The 19,163-nt window shown below is 53.1% G+C and overlaps 1 protein-coding gene across 3 annotated transcripts in view; it reads left to right on the forward strand.

Moving 5' to 3' along the window:
* Positions 1-831: 831 nt before the first annotated feature.
* The window catches only part of PDE2A (phosphodiesterase 2A), a 92,757-nt gene continuing 74,425 nt past the window's right edge, over positions 832-19,163 (forward strand). Inside the window, exon 1 of one of the 3 annotated variants that reach the window (XM_019744352.2) lies at positions 832-1,131. Coding sequence is in view for 2 of the 3 variants with exons in the window: in XM_019744351.2 (XP_019599910.2) it covers positions 1,061-1,131 (71 nt within the window). In the remaining variant the exon portion in view is untranslated. The remainder of the gene's footprint in view (positions 1,132-19,163) is intronic. The other 2 variants (XM_019744351.2, XM_074335826.1) reach the window with 2 other exon arrangements.

Below are 19,163 nucleotides of genomic sequence, written 5' to 3' on the forward strand. Positions count from 1 at the left end.
CCCTCTTGGCTGTCACCTATGGATGGCGAAGGCCACGTGGGAATGCTGTGACCTGGCTGCCCGCAAATCCTAGTAGAAGTCCATACTCAAGTAGCAGCTCCCACAGTGTCCCAGCTAAGCAGAGCCACCAAGAGGTGAACTCTGTGACAAGGCTCCGAGTCTGGAGACTCTCTGCAAAAGCCCTCTGAGCCTCTAGTGTCCCCAACCCCATGCTGGGAATGCACGTGAGGACATTATACAGACCCAGTAAGGGCGCCCAGAGGGGCTCTGCCTGGAGGCCAGGCTCTTCCATACTTGAGGGTACAGGACTATTCCCCAGCCGGAGGCCCTTTGTGATGCGGTCTGGGTCCCACCCACCTGCCCCTCACCCCAGATCCCATCCTAGCCTATGAGCATTGCATACCCCTCATCCTCACACCTCTCTCTGGGCTCCTCTACCAGCGCTCTCTCTCTCTCTCTCTCCCCCCCCCTTCACTCCCACCCCTCCCTCCCTCCTTCTCTCTTTCCATTTCTGTCTCTGCTTTTTTCCCCCTTTTCTGTCTTTGTTCCTCTGTGCATGTGTTTTCCCTATGCCTCTCTGATCTCTTTGTATTTCCATCTTGATCTCTGTGGGGTTTTGATCCCTTTCTCCTCTCCTTCATGTGTTTCTCTCCCTTTCCTGTCTCTTCTCTTTCTCAGTCTCTCCCTCTGTGTGTGAGTCTTTCTTTTCCTCTCTTCCAGCCAGAGTCTCTCTACCCCTCCCTCCCTCTCTCCCTCTCTGTCTGGGCCTCTCTGTCCCTCCTCCCTCCCCCTCCCCCTTCTGCATTATCAGACTTGCTCCAACCTCCTCCCAGAGTCAGCCTAGCGGCAGAGGCAGTGGCAGCAGGAGAGGCGGGAGCAGCAGGGAGCAGCCGGGGCAGCAGGGCTGGATTGGGGTGTTGAGTCCAGGCTGAGTCGGGGACAGGCCGCTGCTCTTGGTCCCCGTGCCTGCTGGGCCAGGCGCCCTGCCTGGAGCCCCAGGCAGGGTGGACAGGGCGAGGTGCCACCTTAGTCCGGCTGGGGAGGCAGATGATGAGGAGCGATGGGTCAGGCATGCGGCCACTCCATCCTCTGCAGGAGCCAGCAGTACCCGGCAGCGCGACCGGCTGAGCCGTGAGTACTATCGAGGGGCTGGGGTCTGGGTGAGTGCCTACAAGAGGTGCCCTGGACGGGGTCCTGAGAGTCCCTCCAAGGAGCTGGGTTTGGCATGCTGAGCCACGTGGGAGGATCGATCCTGCTCTTGGGTGCCTGGGTGCCAGACTGTAGAATGGGGGACAGCTCTATACAGGGTAGGGGTGCCTGGTATCTAGGGGATGATGGGGCTGGGGTCCCACAGAAGGGGCTGGTGGCTGGGGAAGGGTTGGTAATAAACCTGCATCATTCCTCAGAGGCTGGGGGTTGGGGGTGGTCTGTGGTGTGTGTGTGTGTGTGGGGGGGTGCTCCAAGGAGCTCTGGGGGCTGCTATACATTGATTCAGGACCTTGGAGAGGGACGATGTCCCGACCACCAGGGCTTGTGGCACAGGGAGTGCGGGGTAGAGAGGAAGGGGGGGACCTGGAGCAGGAGAAGGTCTGGGGCAACTGCCCTCCAAGGAACTGGGGTTCAGAGCCTCCAGTTTAGGCAACTTGACCCCAAAGCACCTGTCCAGGGAGTGTCACAGTGTTCAGTGGAGTGCGGCCCCTGTGCTCCGGCCTCCTGTGTGCCCACAGGCAGGGCGATGCGTGTACAGGTATGTGGAGTGAGGGTCCATGGAGGTGCCCTCCACCGTCTGAGGGTTACCAAGGTGGCAGGCAAGTGACATGTGTGCCTTCAGTCAGTGGAAGTGCAGGTCTACGCCCGGCCACCTGAAGGTATGTATATGTGTGTTCATGTGTGAGGTGCAAGGGGACAGGGGGGCATGGAGGGGCCTGTAGAGTTCTGGGGTCCTTGGCAGTTGGATGGGCAGCAGCCTGAGCTGCACGGTATGACTGTGAAAGTTTCTCTGCACATGTGTGAGTGTAGGTTGGTGTGTGTGTAGGTGTATGTGTTTGAATTTTTATGTTTGCATGCATGTTAATGTGTCTACAAAACAGTGGCTCAGTATTGAGCACGTTTGATTCCATGTGCATTCGTGTTTTTGTGTATATTAGTGTATGAATATCAGCGTTGCTGTGTGTGTGTGTGTGTGTGTGTGTGTGTGTGTGTGTGTTAGCATGAGTGTCCTGGTGTGGGTGTGTGACCATGATCTTAGTGTACATGAGGTGCATATATTGGTGCTTGTGTGGCTGGTATGAATGTTGTGTGTCTATATGTGTGTGTTAATCTGGGTGTGCGTGGGGAGCTGTTTTCTTTCCCTGGTGGTTGAGGACACAGCTGGGACACCGTGGCACTGAGGCAGGTTAGGGGTGGCTACATGTGTGACCACGTCCATGAGCCCAGGACAATTCTTTCTATACCCTGTGGGGAGAAGCAGAAAAGAAATAGGCAAGAAAGGCTCCGCCCTCTGGGGCCTTCTAAGCTCCCAAGACATAAAATAGCTTGAGAATAATTAAGCAGGGAAGACCAGGATCAAGCTAACAGGTGTGGGGGTGGGGGTGGGGGTACAGCACGAGCAAAAGCCCTGGGTTGGGGTCTGACACGTGCGTGGACAGGGAGGAGGCTGGAGAGTAGGCAGGAGCGATATCCTGCAGGACCTGGAACTCCAGGCCTCTTGGACTTTATCCTTTGGGCCCTGGAGAACCCAGGAAGGTATTTTGCAGTGGAAGGGCATAATCAAATTCAGGTTTTAGAAAGCTGCCTTAGTGGCACTGTCAGGGTTGAAATGGAAGAGAGAGATGGGGCCAGAGGCCAGTGTGGAGGCCAGGCCAATGTGGGCAAGCAGTGAGGTCTGGGGCCAAGTGGGCCAAGGGGCAGATGAAACCAGGGCTTTTTGAAGGGAGAGGTGGAAGCACTTGGGAAGAGGATGAGGAAGGGAGCGTTGACGTGGCTCAGGCTTGGACTGGGATGTGGGGTGCAGTGGCAGGACTTCAGAGAGCGGGATGTTGGGAAGGAAAAGCCCTTGGAAGTCTCAGGCAAGTAAGGTAGTAGCGAGACCCCTGCAGGATTTCTAGCCAGGGTGCAGAGGGTCAGAGATCACGGAGCCATCTCTTCCCAGACAGGGAAACTGAGGCCGTGGCTTTTCACCCTCCTCTGGCTGCAAGTTTGGAGCTGAAGCTCTTCATCAGACACAAGCCTCAGTCTCCTCCTTCAGGCCCCACATGGGACTTCTTGGTTGTCTGAGCTGAGTTGGTTCAGTGAGGGTTAATTGCCTTTATGCTCCCCGCACCACCACCCCCCAGTTCCCCCTGCCCCCCAAGCAGCTCCTGCCACTCTTCCTGCTTCCCACTCCAGCCTCCTTTCCCCAGGGACTACTGATGGCTTGGCTGGGATCTAGCCAAATGGGGGAGGCAGAACGCCTGGCAGTACCCCCCTCAGTCTTAATGGACTGGGAGTCTCACCCTCAGCTGTGCTGCTCTCAGGTCAGGCTGTGCTCCTCAGGCCCCTGCTGCTTGCCTATTACAGCCTACCCTCTCAGCACGCCTCCATTCCTGCATGCACCCATTCATTTACTCAGTCATTTATTCAACAGGGACTCCTCAGTACCTGCTTGGTGACCACTGAGCTGGTCACTGGGGACACAAAGAGACAGCAACCCAGACCCTGCTCTCAGGGAGGCAGAAGTGGAAACCTACAACCCTGCAGTGTGAGCAGTGCTTGCAGAGGGAAGCCCCAGAAACTGTGGTGGCCGCACCAAGCCAGGGCTTCAGAAGAAGAGAATTTTGAGCTGTGTCTTGAAGGGTGGATAGGAATTGCCAGGGTAGGAAGAGCAGATTGAACAGCAGGTAAAGGTGGATAGATGTGAGGAAGGACAGAAGGAGTTGGGTTGGCAGGAGTGAGAAGGGCATTGAGAACAGGAAGAAAGGCAGAAGGGACCAGATGCTGTAGGGTCTCACGTGCCAGGCGAAGGAACTTGGACATTTCCTCATTGGATTAGGGAGCTGACGAAAAGCTTTGGAATAGGAATCCTCCCCGAGGAAGCCCTCCTTGGTTCCCTCTCCCGCTGTCCCCATGAAGCACCCTGAAGTCTCTTCCCCTGATACTACAGGCTCAAAACTGCGGCCCAGCCTCGGCCTCCCCCGTGAGGCCCCGTGTGTGAGCTCCTTACCGGGCCAGCCGAGGAGTTCCTCAAAGGCAGAGCCACTTCCTTGTGCTTCCCTACGCACCGCACAGGGCTGGGCAGCCAGGCCCAGGGCCACCGAGGGGGAGAGGACGTGAAGAACCTCTGGGCGGCCTTCTAGCAGCTATTCGCTCCTTTCTGCAGCTTGTCTGCAGCTCTGTCTAGCACAGCTTACATTACATACCCCCAGGGCCGGGATGCTCATGCCTTCCCTCTGGGGCAGCCCCTCCCTTGTAGTGGTTATAGCTGCCCTGGGCTCCTCTGCACGGCCTGGCTACTCCAGGCTACCTGGCCTGGTCTCATGTCATTTCTCTTTCCTGGTCACTGTACTCCCTGGGATATAATGGTTCAGGAGTGGTATGAATACATCCTGGGAAGAGAGAGCTGAGCAGATGGTACAGCTGAGATGGGATAGTCCTTGACCCGTCTCCAGAAATAAGAAAGAAGAAGGCATGGCCAGAAAAGGGAGTGAGCATAGACAATAGGAAGAACTTCCTGTTGCACAGAGGGGCTGTGGGACCTCCTGGCTTATGAGAGTGGGCTGTGGGCATGAGGGGAAGGCTCCCCGACGGGAGGGGAAGTGGGGGCAGAGGCACTCTCCATCCCTTCCCCTCCTATAAGTGAGTGACATCCTCAGGGAGAGGGGCTCAGAGAGACAGGGAAGGGGGATCAGAAGTCATTAATTCCTTGCTTCACTTGGCAGCCATTCACTGGGTTGCTGCCCACCAAACAAGGCAGCCCTGCGGGGAGATGGACGGAGCCAGTGACTACATGGAGGGAAGCGATGGTCTTTCCTATCTCTGCCAGTATCAGGGGTAGGAATTTAAGAGGAGGGGCTTTGGGGTTGAGCTTAGAAGGAGGAGTAACTTTCCCAGGTGGAATTGAGGGCCAGCCCCAGAAAGCAGGAATACCATGTGCAAAGGCCTTGAGGTGAACACAAGCATGGCTTTGTTTATGTGAGAACTGTGGGAGTTCAAAGTGACCTAAGCATGAAGTGCAACGGGAGGGGAAGGACTGGGCAGAGCTGGAGCAGGAAAAGAATGAGGGACTTGAGGTTAGACTATAGGAAGCACTGTCTTCTGCCAACGTGTCTGTCCCCCCGCGGACTTCCCCTGTAGACATAGCCTTAAATTTGCAGCTTCTTGGTCTCTCCTAGTGCTCCCAGCAGTTTTACTGAGGGGCTCCTCCTTGCTTGAGAATGGGATGTTCAGTGAAAAAACAGAAACCCTGGAAACGGGGGAGACGCAATGGCTGAAGAATGTGGGCCGCTTCCAGAAAGTGGCATGCAAATAAATGCAAAGTATATGCAAATCAGCCAGCTTGGGTTTGGCAGCTTTGGCCTAGAGGGTGAGACATCACCCCTTTCATGCTGGCCTCCCACCCCTCTGCCCAGCCCCTGGGACAGCGGGAGGTGCCTTTGCTGCTCTGTGTGCCCCAGCTTGTCTGAGCCACAAGACCGTGGCCTCCAGGGCAGGGGCCACGGGTTCCCTGTCAGCACCACCGTCCTCTCAGGAAGTTGATATATTTAGTAACAGGGTTGTTTTCAACACATTTATCTCCCATTGTTCAGCTGCCTGCTCCCTAGGAAAGGCCAGGTCCCCAGGGACGTGACCCAATTTTTGAAGTCCCTGAAGTCACCCTTCTCACTGCCCTCCCTGAAAAACAGGAGGCCCCTGGGGCTTGGTGGAGCAGAAGAGATTTAAATCAGACATCTGGTAGGACTTCCCAACAGTGTAGTTGCTGAGCTAGATGGACCCTGGGACTTCTGGGCTCTCACTCTTTGGATGGCTACCCTGGGTTCCGAGGCAGCTTTGAAAATAGAATAGAGAAGGTGGCAGACAGGCAGAGGTTCAAATTTCAACAACTTACTTAACTTCTCTGAACCCTATGTGAATAGTGGAGTGGGAATAATAACACTTTCCTGGCAGGATGAAGAATCTGGAAGTGGAGAGCTTAGTGCCAGGCATGCCGCAGGTGCTTATAAAGGTTAGCTGCTGCCATTATGAACCACCCACACTCACCTACACTTTTAGATTCAGTGGGGCCTGGAGGGGGAGGGACCAGAGCTGGGAGCCCAGAAACTGTCATCATGTGGGAGACGAGGTCTAAAATGGAGCTGTGGTGGTAGAAGTGTGGATGCTCTCTGGGAGGGGCAGAGGGGCTCAGAGACATGTGACCACCTCCCTAGGCTGCCCTGTCTGGTCTGAGAATAATCCCCAGAGAATGCAATGGAGGAAAAGGCATGATGAGAAAGGGTTTAAGCCTGTGGCCACGCCCATGGCAGTCTGTGAGTCATTCTGGGAGTTGTAGTCCAGGGTGAATTTGCAGTAAGTACACTTCGGACTGCTTGCTTGGATCCAAATCCACACCCTGCTGCTGAGGCTGGCTGGGGGCAGACCCTGGTGGGTGTTGAGATATGCAGGCCCCAAAGGCAAAGCGGCCTCAGTCCTTCTCCTCAGGGATCCCTCAGCTATGTATTGGGGGCAGGGATAAAAAGATTAAGCCATGATTATGACTCTTAACACATTCACACACAAGTTGACAGCTTCCAGAGCACTGTTTTCATATCCATGATCTCATTTAATCCTCACCACAAACCCAAGAGGCGACTGTTTTCTGGATGAAGAAACAGAGGATCTGAGAGGGGAAATAACTTGCTCAGAGGTATTCAGCCAGTGACTGATGGAGCCAGGCCTGGAGCACAGGTTGGTCTGCCCCCCAAAGCTCCTGCTCTTTCCGTGGATTATTGTTCCAGATGACAAAGGCTGTGCCTTGAAAGATTGGCAAGATATGAGCAGTTAGACATCTCAGCAGAGGAGCAGCTGAGCTCAAGGGACAGAAGATAAGGCCTGGGCTCCTTGGGAGACGAGGTGGGAGGTAAACCAGTCATCTCAGAGACCTGATTCCAGGCTGTAAGTTTGGACTTCTTGCTGTGGCTCACTAGGATCTACCCAAGAGTGTTGAGCAGGGGCAGGACTCGATTAGAGTTGGGCTTTGGGAAGATGCGTCTTGCAGCCTGGGCTGAATGGATTGGATTGGAGAAACCCAAGACAGCCTGAGGGTTCAGAACTCCATCGTTGGTGCTCCCAGCATTGTGCTCCTCTTCTTCCTCCATATTTCTTCTCAACTTCTTACTCGTCGTCCTCTTCCTCTCCCCTCCACTCCAGCCTCGGGAGTGATGACCATGTACTAGAGCTGTGCTGTAATGCCACATGTCTCCAGCAGGGGTTGCTGTCACATATTGTGCATTCCAGCCTGGATCTTCTTTATGTTTGAAAAGCCAGAGAGAGGGAGGGAAGAGGCTGAAGAGCAGAGATGAAAGGTGGAGAGAGGACAGCCCATTGTTCTCCACTTCCACTGGGCCGGGGGTGGGAGGACCCTGCTAAACGGTATAGGGAGGAAAGAAGGCTGAAGAGAGGCTAGACCCTCCATAGCAGGGACAGACACTGGAGGGGGTAAGCCAGTGAAAAAGAAATTTTCTCCTCACAGTTCTGGGACAGGCTTAGATTTGGACATGGATTTAGAATGACATTGCTGTTGGGGTCTGGGTTTCTATTAGATTGTGAATTGATTGATGCTGAGATGGGGTGAGATTGGTTGGTTTATTTATGCTTTGTATCTGAGTGTGTGTGTGTGTGTCTGAATGTGAGCTCCAGTTGTGCATATATGTATATAGGTCTAAGAGAACCAGTGTTTGTATAAAAGTGTGGACATATTCATATGTGTGAACATGCAAGTGGCCATTTTTATGCCTGATTTATTGGTGAATGGTTACATACATGCAAATGTGGCTTGTGTGTGTGTTCACCTGTGTGTAGAGTGTTACGTACCTATGTTCTAGTAAAACTGTGTGTGGGTGTGGATCTCTGTGTATGGGTGTCCGTGTTTGAGCATGAGGATAGGAATGAATGAATGTGTGTGAGGGAGCGTACACCTGCTCTGCCGACCCAGCAAGGCCATGCCCAAGGTCTGGCTACTCAACACTTTCTCTCCTGGGTCACACCTGCTTGAAGGTAGAGACAAGATGTGTGTAGACTTGGGCTGAAGGACTGTCATGCATGGGGCTGGGCTTCCCTCAGGGGACTCTGGGACCCCTGCAAGTCGGTGAGGTCCCTAGGAGTCACAGGTTGTCTTTGTGTTCAGGCTCAGATCGGGTCAGCCAGGATCTGGGACTATTAGGTTGAAATGCTGGACATGGCTGAGAGGTGTCCAAGTTCCATTCTCCTGGGAACTCTTAATGGCCACACTTGCATCCCCCTAGAGAGTTTCAGGGACTCCTGGCCCAGTCCTTTTGTTGTATAGATGCAAATATTGAAGCCCAGAGAAGAGTGGTGATTAACCCAAAGTCCTACAGCAGGATGCAGGGCCAGATGGCAGGGCTTGGAACAGGGAGAGTGGTGTGTCTGGCCTCCCTCCCTCCCTTCTTTCCTCCCTCTAGGCTCTAGAAGAGGTGGGGAGCTCAGAGTAGAGGTTTAAATCTTTGGCATGAGGTCACCTCCTGTACCTGGCAATTTCCACTCCTCCGAGGCCTCAGATGCTGCCTTTGAAGTTTGGACCAGAGCTTCTGCCTGCTGTGAGGCTCCTCCCAGGAGCTTGTGAAGTCTGTCATCCTGTGGAGCATGGAGACTCCATGGAGAGGAGCCCAGTGGTAGGGAGGGACCAGGCAAGGGACGTCCGCTAGAAGCCTCTATTTGCTCATCTTTCCATCAGGTGCTTTTTTCGGTTTCCACTATCCTAACTGTCAAGATTTTCTTTATAATCTCTACTCAGGCTCTTAGCACTGAGACAGCTCGGGGATGGTGGGAGAGTCCTGGAGACCCAGCTTGGCTCAGTGCCGTGGGGCAGGGCAGTTCCATATGAAGGGGCTGCCTGGGAGGGAGGGATGAGCTTCCTGTATGTGGGGTGGGGAGGTGTGAGCAGGCACTGGGCAGCCTGGTTATGGAGGCTGCAGATGCGACTCCTGCCATAGCAGGGAAGTTGGCTGCAAGGTCTCTGAAGTCCACTCAAGCTGTGGCTGCCGTGGAGGGGCCAGAAAAGGGCATGCCTCACCCCACTCAGCTTGGGGAAGTTTGAACTCCAGTGTTCCCCTGGCAGTTTGGGTAGTGAGAAGGTGAGAGGTTAGATGGTCCAGCTGGAAGCAGGCAGATTCCCTTCCCTGGGGAACTAGAGATAAATATGTCTTTCTGTAGGTTTGATATTGGAGGCAAGGGGCTGGATGCAAGGACACGGGTGGAAATGAGCTTGTGATGGGTAGAACTGGGTAACTCTGCAGTGGCTTTTCCAATTTAGCACTGGAGGGGGTAAGCCAGTGAAAAAGAAATTTTCTCCTCACAGTTTTGGGACAGGCTTAGATTTGGACATGGATTTAGAATGACATTGCTGTTGGGGTCTGGGTTTCTATTAGATTGTGAATTGATTGATGCTGAGATGGGGTGAGATTGGTTGGTTTATTTATGCTTTGTATCTGAGTGTGTGTGTGTGTGTCTGAATGTGAGCTCCAGTTGTGCATATATGTATATAGGTCTAAGAGAACCAGTGTTTGTATAAAAGTGTGGACATATTCATATGTGTGAACATGCAAGTGGCCATTTTTATGCCTGATTTATTGGTGAATGGTTACATACATGCAAATGTGGCTTGTGTGTGTGTTCACCTGTGTGTAGAGTGTTACGTACCTATGTTCTAGTAAAACTGTGTGTGGGTGTGGATCTCTGTGTATGGGTGTCCGTGTTTGAGCATGAGGATAGGAATGAATGAATGTGTGTGAGGGAGCGTACACCTGCTCTGCCGACCCAGCAAGGCCATGCCCAAGGTCTGGCTACTCAACACTTTCTCTCCTGGGTCACACCTGCTTGAAGGTAGAGACAAGATGTGTGTAGACTTGGGCTGAAGGACTGTCATGCATGGGGCTGGGCTTCCCTCAGGGGACTCTGGGACCCCTGCAAGTCGGTGAGGTCCCTAGGAGTCACAGGTTGTCTTTGTGTTCAGGCTCAGATCGGGTCAGCCAGGATCTGGGACTATTAGGTTGAAATGCTGGACATGGCTGAGAGGTGTCCAAGTTCCATTCTCCTGGGAACTCTTAATGGCCACACTTGCATCCCCCTAGAGAGTTTCAGGGACTCCTGGCCCAGTCCTTTTGTTGTATAGATGCAAATATTGAAGCCCAGAGAAGAGTGGTGATTAACCCAAAGTCCTACAGCAGGATGCAGGGCCAGATGGCAGGGCTTGGAACAGGAGAGTGGTGTGTCTGGCCTCCCTCCCTCCCTTCTTTCCTCCCTCTAGGCTCTAGAAGAGGTGGGGAGCTCAGAGTAGAGGTTTAAATCTTTGGCATGAGGTCACCTCCTGTACCTGGCAATTTCCACTCCTCCGAGGCCTCAGATGCTGCCTTTGAAGTTTGGACCAGAGCTTCTGCCTGCTGTGAGGCTCCTCCCAGGAGCTTGTGAAGTCTGTCATCCTGTGGAGCATGGAGACTCCATGGAGAGGAGCCCAGTGGTAGGGAGGGACCAGGCAAGGGACGTCCGCTAGAAGCCTCTATTTGCTCATCTTTCCATCAGGTGCTTTTTTCGGTTTCCACTATCCTAACTGTCAAGATTTTCTTTATAATCTCTACTCAGGCTCTTAGCACTGAGACAGCTCGGGGATGGTGGGAGAGTCCTGGAGACCCAGCTTGGCTCAGTGCCGTGGGGCAGGGCAGTTCCATATGAAGGGGCTGCCTGGGAGGGAGGGATGAGCTTCCTGCATGTGGGGTGGGGAGGTGTGAGCAGGCACTGGGCAGCCTGGTTATGGAGGCTGCAGATGTGACTCCTGCCATAGCAGGGAAGTTGGCTGCAAGGTCTCTGAAGTCCACTCAAGCTGTGGCTGCCGTGGAGGGGCCAGAAAAGGGCATGCCTCACCCCACTCAGCTTGGGGAAGTTTGAACTCCAGTGTTCCCCTGGCAGTTTGGGTAGTGAGAAGGTGAGAGGTTAGATGGTCCAGCTGGAAGCAGGCAGATTCCCTTCCCTGGGGAACTAGAGATAAATATGTCTTTCTGTAGGTTTGATATTGGAGGCAAGGGGCTGGATGCAAGGACACGGGTGGAAATGAGCTTGTGATGGGTAGAACTGGGTAACTCTGCAGTGGCTTTTCCAATTTAGCACTGGCGGGGTGGGAGCAGACAAGCAAATAGACAGCTTCCTTTGTGCTGAGTTGTGGGGGGCTCCAGGGTGGGGCCATGGCTGGGGTTCTGGGTGGAGGCTTCCTGGTGCTGGGAGCTGGGCCAGAAGTGGGTAGGACTGAAGAAAAGCAGGGGGCAGCTTGGTATAGCAGTCCTCTCATGCCAGAGAATTCAGAGTTCTCTTACAACTTAAAGTGGGGTGAGGTTTAGGGGCTAGATGGAGAGAACTAAGGTTTACAGAGTGTCCTTTATATTTTAAAATTACCTTGTTTAATCACCTCCACTATCCTTCAAGGAGCTAGCCCTATTTTGTAGCAGGGAAACAGATGATACACTCAAATGGTTTAATTGAAGGTAGTTTGATGGGGCAGCTATTATGGAGGTGGTGCAGGACAAGAGAACCACAGAGCATGTCGGGGGCAGTTAGGAGGAACATCTGAGAGGCCTGAGGGGTAAGGAGAGTGCTCCAGATCCAAGAGGGGGTGAGGGTGTAAATATCCAGAGCACTCTCCCTTCTCACTCGGCTCTCCCACCCTCATTGGCAGAACCTGACTGGAGGTCAGAGGGCAAGATGTGGGGGTGGGTGTTGGGGTGAAGCAGCACTAAAAGTCAGCTTATGGGGCACAGAGCATGACAGGAATAGGTGGAGACCTGGATGGACAAATGGGTGATGGGAAACTGAAGCCCAGAGAGGGTGCTGATTTGCCCAAGGTCACACAGCTGGTTGATCTCACAGCAGGCACCAGAAGCCGGGCCCTGCCCTCTGAACACCCACTTTGTCACATTCACTGGAGCCTGGAGGGCGCCCAGGCACCACCAGGGCTTCCTGAGTGCACTCACATGCACCTAGTCGTCTGCTATTGGGCTGGAGCTATTCATACTTCCTTCCATGACCGCCCTGCCCCCTGACTGGGAAGCAGTGAGACTGCTAACAAATGCCATTGAGGTCATAATTACCTTTGGTTTTAGGAAGCTCCAAGTGAAGGGGGAGTTACAGGGGCCCACAGGGAGGCTTGTGTAGGTAAGAGAGGCAGAAAGGCTGCGTCAGGGTTGGCTGAGGACATGTGAGTTGTGTAGACAAGTCAGGCAAAGAGTGACAGTCCCCACCCTGCAGCTCACCTACCTGAGCTATGGCCTAGTTCCCCAGTGTGCACCTACCAAATGCAGGGACGTGTGGCAACTTAAACCCTCTTCCAGGGGCATCCCTCTTTCCTCATCTGGCCTGTGACTTCCACACTCCGCAGCGCCCATTCATGGCACCCCCTGCCCCCAGGCTTCTCCCCTGGGCCCTGGTTACCTGAGCTAAGGGACCAAGTGTCCCAGTCACAAACATTCAATAGACACAGAAGCTCACACACAGAGAAGCAGACGACAGCACACAGACATAGAGAGACCTGCAACACACACACACAACACACACACCTCAATACACACTGAGAAACACACAGGATGAATCTAAAACTTGAGCTAGAAACAACAGAAACAGAATGAACTGCGATACCCACAATCGAGATATACACACCCAGGTGTGCAACACAGACACGATTGAGCACACACATGGAGCACACCCCCAGAAACATTCACACTCGGCGGAGACACCAACTGCAGCAGGTGGCCAGCCTGAGCTACCTGTGGTTCCCCACCTGTGCAGCATCTCTCACCTCTAGACTGTGGCGTGTGCTGTTCCCTTTGCCTGGAACACCCTTCCTCGATGCCCCCTCCCATTACCTGGCTAACTCCTATTGTTCTTCAGGTCTTGGTTTCCCTTCCATTCTCCTCAATCTTGGAGTACTCCCCTGCCACATGGCACCATTGATGGTTTTCCCACCAGCCTTTAACAAGTTTTGGGATGAAGGCTTTTGCCTGTGCCAGAGGCAGTGACTGGTTTTGAGTTGGCGATTAGGGCCTAGAAACTGGGAAGAGACAAATTGTGGGGGGAGTGAGTCAGGAATAGCACTGAGAATCCCTGAATGCTCAGGTCCTGAGCAGGCATTTAGCCCACAGGCTGGCATAGCTGGGTGCCCTCTGCCACATTTTTTCAGACTCTGCCTGATTTCTTTTGTGTTTCTTCCAGGCTTGCTGCCTGACCCAGTTCCCTCCTTCCCAAAGCTGGCCCTGCCTCTTGCCACCTCTCTAAGCTCACACACGTTCACTTGCCTTCTTTGCTTGGGTGTACCTCTACTTGCAAGCCTCGTGGAAACCTCATTAGTCAAGGCCTGGGGTCAGAGACATGCCCTCTGTGCATGGTTTCCAACCCATGTCACTTACTAGTAGAGGTGAGTGAGACAAGCCTTGGGGACTGTCTCCTGGTTCAAATCTTAGCTCCTCTGCTTCTTAGCGTCTCTGCTTCTTTGTCCCCTCATCTGTAAAAGGGGGACCATAAGAGCGCCCACCTCATTAGGGTTTCTGTGAGGATTGAATGAGACAAAGTGTGTAATGTGCCTACCTGGTGTGCAGTTTGGCTCCCTCTTGGGGGTGTGCAAGAACAGGGGGAGAGCTACTGAGCTCCAGGAGTGCAGGTGTCCCCAGGGGTGCCTAGTGAATTCTTGCTGACTGGAACGGAGTGAAACAAATATCTGTTGTGTGAGCACCTACTATGTGTCATCCATAGGTGGTTTTTTGTGCTTGCCCTCCTCGGTTCCTGCATGGCTGCCAATTCTGCACAGCTGTTATGCTATGGGAGCCCAGAAGGTGGGGGTATGACTTCTTTTTTAAATTTTATTTTTATTTTTCTTACATCTATTTTATTGAGGTATAATTTTCATACAATAAAGTCACTAATTTAAGGTATATGATTCAATGAGTTTGGGTTAATATAGACAGTCATATAACCACCATTTCAATCAAGAAAATAATATTTTGTCATCCTCCAAACTTCTCTTGTGCCCTTTGCAGTCAGTCACCTTTGTGGGGTGACTTCTTACGGGGCTGCTAGAGGTGTTGGGTTTTCCTTGAGCTGACAAATTGGGCACATAACTTGAAGCTGCCTCTGACATGCATGCTGCCTCTGACATGCATAACGTGAAGCTGCCTTTGGCATGCCTCTGACATGCTGCCTCTGACATACTGCTTCTTGTCTCTGGGCCTCGGCGCCTATGGACTAGCAGAAGCAGTGAGGCCCAGCGGGGAAGGCGTGCTTGGGACACGGTCTCCTGAGGGGAGGCCTTCAGTCTGAGGGTTGGGCCAGCTTGGAATGGTAACCTCAGAAACCCACAGACTGGTGACAACGTGGAGAGGTGGTGTTTCCATAAACCTGCTTCTCCTGGATCCGGCATGCCCTGCGGCCCTGGTAGCCGGCATGCCCTGCGGCCCTGGTAGACGTGGCCATATGTTGATCCAGACTAGAACAGGGGCCTGTCCAAGATGATTCCACTTCTCTCCCTATGTACCCCCATTAGGGGCCATAAACCCCTCTGTGGATTAACAGTTCTGTGAAATGAATGGGGGCATTTTTGTTCCCCAATTCTAGAACCAAATATTAAAGCAATTATGTAACTAGCAATAAATTACTTAAAGTAGTGACTCACTCCGCTTAATTAGAGCACAAGCTGGGAGGGATTAAGGTATTTTTAGAACACACACCTCCCCCCTCCTGTGGGGGGGGCCAAGGTGGGGGTGGAGAAAGGACTGGGAGCTCATGGAAGCACCCCAGGTGTCTGCAAGGAGAAGGAAGCAGATCCTCTGCCTCACTGAGGTCCCAACAAAGAGAGGCCAAGTTAGAGTCCAGCAGGGGATATTCACTTCAGACTCCAGGAACACTTTCCTGTGGTGCTCACTGGAGAACTGGACAGGTAAACTAGATTGTGAACTCTTGGAGAGCATAGGTCTGTGACCCCCCCCCCTCCACCCCACCCCACCCAGGACTATGGAATAAGAATGAGACGTGGGGTCAGATACATCAGGGTTTGAATCCTGCCTTTACTGGTTACTAGCTATGTGGCCTTTGGCAGGTTTCTTTCACTCTAAGTTTCAGTTTGCTTTACTATAAAATGGGCATAATAATATCCACCTTTATACATATTGTAACAATCAAGTAGGCTAATATGTGTAAAGCAAACCCCAGTGCTGACTTTACGGGACCAAAATCCCCAAAAAGACAGGGATTAATTCTGTTTCATTCACTATTGTATCATATCTCAAGATACAGTTTCATTCACGATTGTATCCATTCATAGACCACACATAGTAGGTGTTCAATAAATGCTTGTTGAGTGAATGCATAATAGTTTCATTCCATTCTCCTGCTCCAAATGGGTTCCTTGTTTTGAGGTTCTGGGAGTGAAGTAACTAAGTGAGAGGAGGGCAGCGGTGCCTCGCAGGTGGAGTCTGGCCTTTTCCCCAGGCTGAGGAACGAGTGACCTCCAATCGGCAAGCAGCCAGACTTCCTGGGAAATGCCTGGGAGGGTTCAGAACCACGGACAGCTGCAGCCTGTGTTCTCGCTCTCCAGAAGGGTAGGTGGGGTGGGAGGTCCACCCTGTGTGCCCTTCATAACCCTGGGTAGCAGGAGGAGGCAGCGGTCCAGTCTGACTTCAGAAACCAGGACCTTCACCCCCGTCTCTGGGCATTCAGAGGAAGGGGGATGGGTACAGAGTGGGGTATTCTGAAAGGCTTCTCGGAGGAGCAGATGGGATTGGCTGGAAGGATTCAGGCAGAGAGAACATCCAGGCTTCTGTAAAATGGAGTAGTAATCCCGACCCTGTAGGTGTTCTGTGTGAATTGAATGAGTTACTTTTTAGGAATGCCTGGCACATGCCTGCCTGGAGGGGGCACAATATGGGCTCACTTCCTCCCCCTTCCCTTCACCCCTTCTCAGCCCCTGTGACATTAGGAGGGATAGCCCCCTGCCCTATTGGGGACAGCAGGACATAGATACCTGCTCACAGGCACTGGGGTGGGGGGCTTCCTCTCCCTGCAGTCACTGCCCCCCACGTCTGTGATTGGATTGAACTGGACACGTAGTAGGTGCACAGGACAGACTGGGGAAAGGTCTGTGCTCCTCCTTCCTCCCACGGCAGTAGGAGACTGAGGGGAGGACACAGCTGGATGGGGTGCTGGATTCACCCTAAGCCTCCCCCAGGCCCATAGCCCCAAGTCTCTTGCGCCCCGTGGCTGCTCTGATCAGCTCTGACCAGCTCTCCTCACACCTCGCTGGCCTCCCAGGGCTATGGCGATGAATTAGTGAGGCCCAGCGGGAAGGCGTGCTTGGGACACGGTCTCCTGAGGGGAGGCCTTCAGTCTGAGGGTTGGGCCAGCTGGGAATGGTAACCTCAGAAACCCACAGACTGGTGACAACGTGGAGAGGTGGTGTTTCCATAAACCTGCTTCTCCTGGATCCGGCATGCCCTGTGGCCCTGGTAGCCGGCATGCCCTGCGGCCCTGGTAGACGTGGCCATATGTTGATCCAGACTAGAACAGGGGCCTGTCCAAGATGATTCCACTTCTCTCCCTATGTACCCCCATTAGGGGCCATAAACCCCTCTGTGGATTAACAGTTCTGTGAAATGAATGGGGGCATTTTTGTTCCCCAATTCTAGAACCAAATATTAAAGCAATTATGTAACTAGCAATAAATTACTTAAAGTAGTGACTCACTCCGCTTAATTAGAGCACAAGCTGGGAGGGATTAAGGTATTTTTAGAACACACACCTCCCCCTCCTGTGGGGGGGCCAAGGGGGGGTGGAGAAAGGACTGGGAGCTCATGGAAGCACCCCAGGTGTCTGCAAGGAGAAGGAAGCAGATCCTCTGCCTCACTGAGGTCCCAACAAAGAGAGGCCAAGTTAGAGTCCAGCAGGGGATATTCACTTCAGACTCCAGGAACACTTTCCTGTGGTGCTCACTGGAGAACTGGGACAGGTAAACTAGATTGTGAACTCTTGGAGAGCATAGGTCTGTGACCCCCTCCACCCCACCCCACCCAGGACTATGGAATAAGAATGAGACGTGGGGTCAGATACATCAGGGTTTGAATCCTGCCTTTACTGGTTACTAGCTATGTGGCCTTTGGCAGGTTTCTTTCACTCTAAGTTTCAGTTTGCTTTACTATAAAATGGGCATAATAATATCCACCTTTATACATATTGTAACAATCAAGTAGGCTAATATGTGTAAAGCAAACCCCAGTGCTGACTTTACGGGACCAAAATCCCCAAAAAGACAGGGATTAATTCTGTTTCATTCACTATTGTATCATATCTCAAGATACAGTTTTATTCACGATTGTATCCATTCACAGACCACACATAGTAGGTGTTCAATAAATGCTTGTTGAGTGAATGCATAATAGTTTCATTCCCATTCTCCTGCTCCAAATGGGTTCCTTGTTTTGAGGTTCTGGGAGTGAAGTAACTAAGTGAGAGGAGGGCAGCGGTGCCTCGCAGGTGGAGTCTGGCCTTTTCCCCAGGCTGAGGAACGAGTGACCTCCAATCGACAAGCAGCCAGACTTCCTGGGAAATGCCTGGGAGGGTTCAGAACCACGGACAGCTGCAGCCTGTGTTCTCGCTCTCCAGAAGGGTAGGTGGGGTCCACCCTGTGTGCCCTTCATAACCCTGGGTAGCAGGAGGAGGCAGCGGTCCAGTCTGACTTCAGAAACCAGGACCCTCACCCCCGTCTCTGGGCATTCAGAGGAAGGGGGATGGGTACAGAGTGGGGTATTCTGAAAGGCTTCTCGGAGGAGCAGATGGGATTGGCTGGAAGGATTCAGGCAGAGAGAACATCCAGGCTTCTGTAAAATGGAGTAGTAATCCCGACCCTGTAGGTGTTCTGTGTGAATTGAATGAGTTACTTTTTAGGAATGCCTGGCACATGCCTGCCTGGAGGGGGCACAATATGGGCTCACTTCCTCCCCCTTCCCTTCACCCCTTCTCAGCCCCTGTGACATTAGGAGGGATAGCCCCCTGCCCTATTGGGGACAGCAGGACATAGATACCTGCTCACAGGCACTGGGGTGGGGGGCTTCCTCTCCCTGCAGTCACTGCCCCCCACGTCTGTGATTGGATTGAACTGGACACGTAGTAGGTGCACAGGACAGACTGGGGAAAGGTCTGTGCTCCTCCTTCCTCCCAGGGCAGTAGGAGACTGAGGGGAGGACACAGCTGGATGGGGTGCTGGATTCACCCTAAGCCTCCCCCAGGCCCATAGCCCCAAGTCTCTTGCGCCCCGTGGCTGCTCTGATCAGCTCTGACCAGCTCTCCTCACACCTCGCTGGCCTCCCAGGGCTATGGCGATGAATTAGTGATGACAGCATCACAGCAGCATTGCTATGACGACCAGGCATGTTCTTAGCCTCCAGTCAGGGTGCAACGGCAGAGGCCAGAGACCATTTTGGCTCTGGGCCTTTGTACTAATGTGTGTGACAGGGGCTGGGGCCCAAAGGGGAGGTGGGGAGAGATGAGTGGGGGATGGGGCAGGGGCCAGGGCATGGGGGCTCCGTCTGGAGTGAACTAGAGTTCATTCAGATTGTTAGATCCCAATGGACCTTGGAGACAGTTGTTTCTCTCTCTCCCTCCTTTCTTCTCTCTCTCTCTGTCTGTCTCTCTCTCTGTCTCTGTCTCTCTCTCTGTCTCTCTCTCTCTCTCATTCCTCCTTCCCTTCCTTTTGTGCTGAAGGCCCTGACCTGCCCACCTCTTCCCCCGACCCTGAGAATCTGGCCCAGCTCAGCCCTCACCCTCGGGACCTCCGTGAGATGGAGACACAGACACTCCAGAGAAGGCGTGTGGGGGCCACTGATGGCTCTGCAAGAAGGTCTGGCTTAGCTCTCAGGGGCCATGCAAGTGGCTTTGCAGAGGGAGTGATACTT

The sequence above is a fragment of the Rhinolophus sinicus genome, linkage group LG06 (assembly GCF_036562045.2).
Source record: "Rhinolophus sinicus isolate RSC01 linkage group LG06, ASM3656204v1, whole genome shotgun sequence".
Lineage (NCBI taxonomy): Eukaryota > Metazoa > Chordata > Mammalia > Chiroptera > Rhinolophidae > Rhinolophus > Rhinolophus sinicus.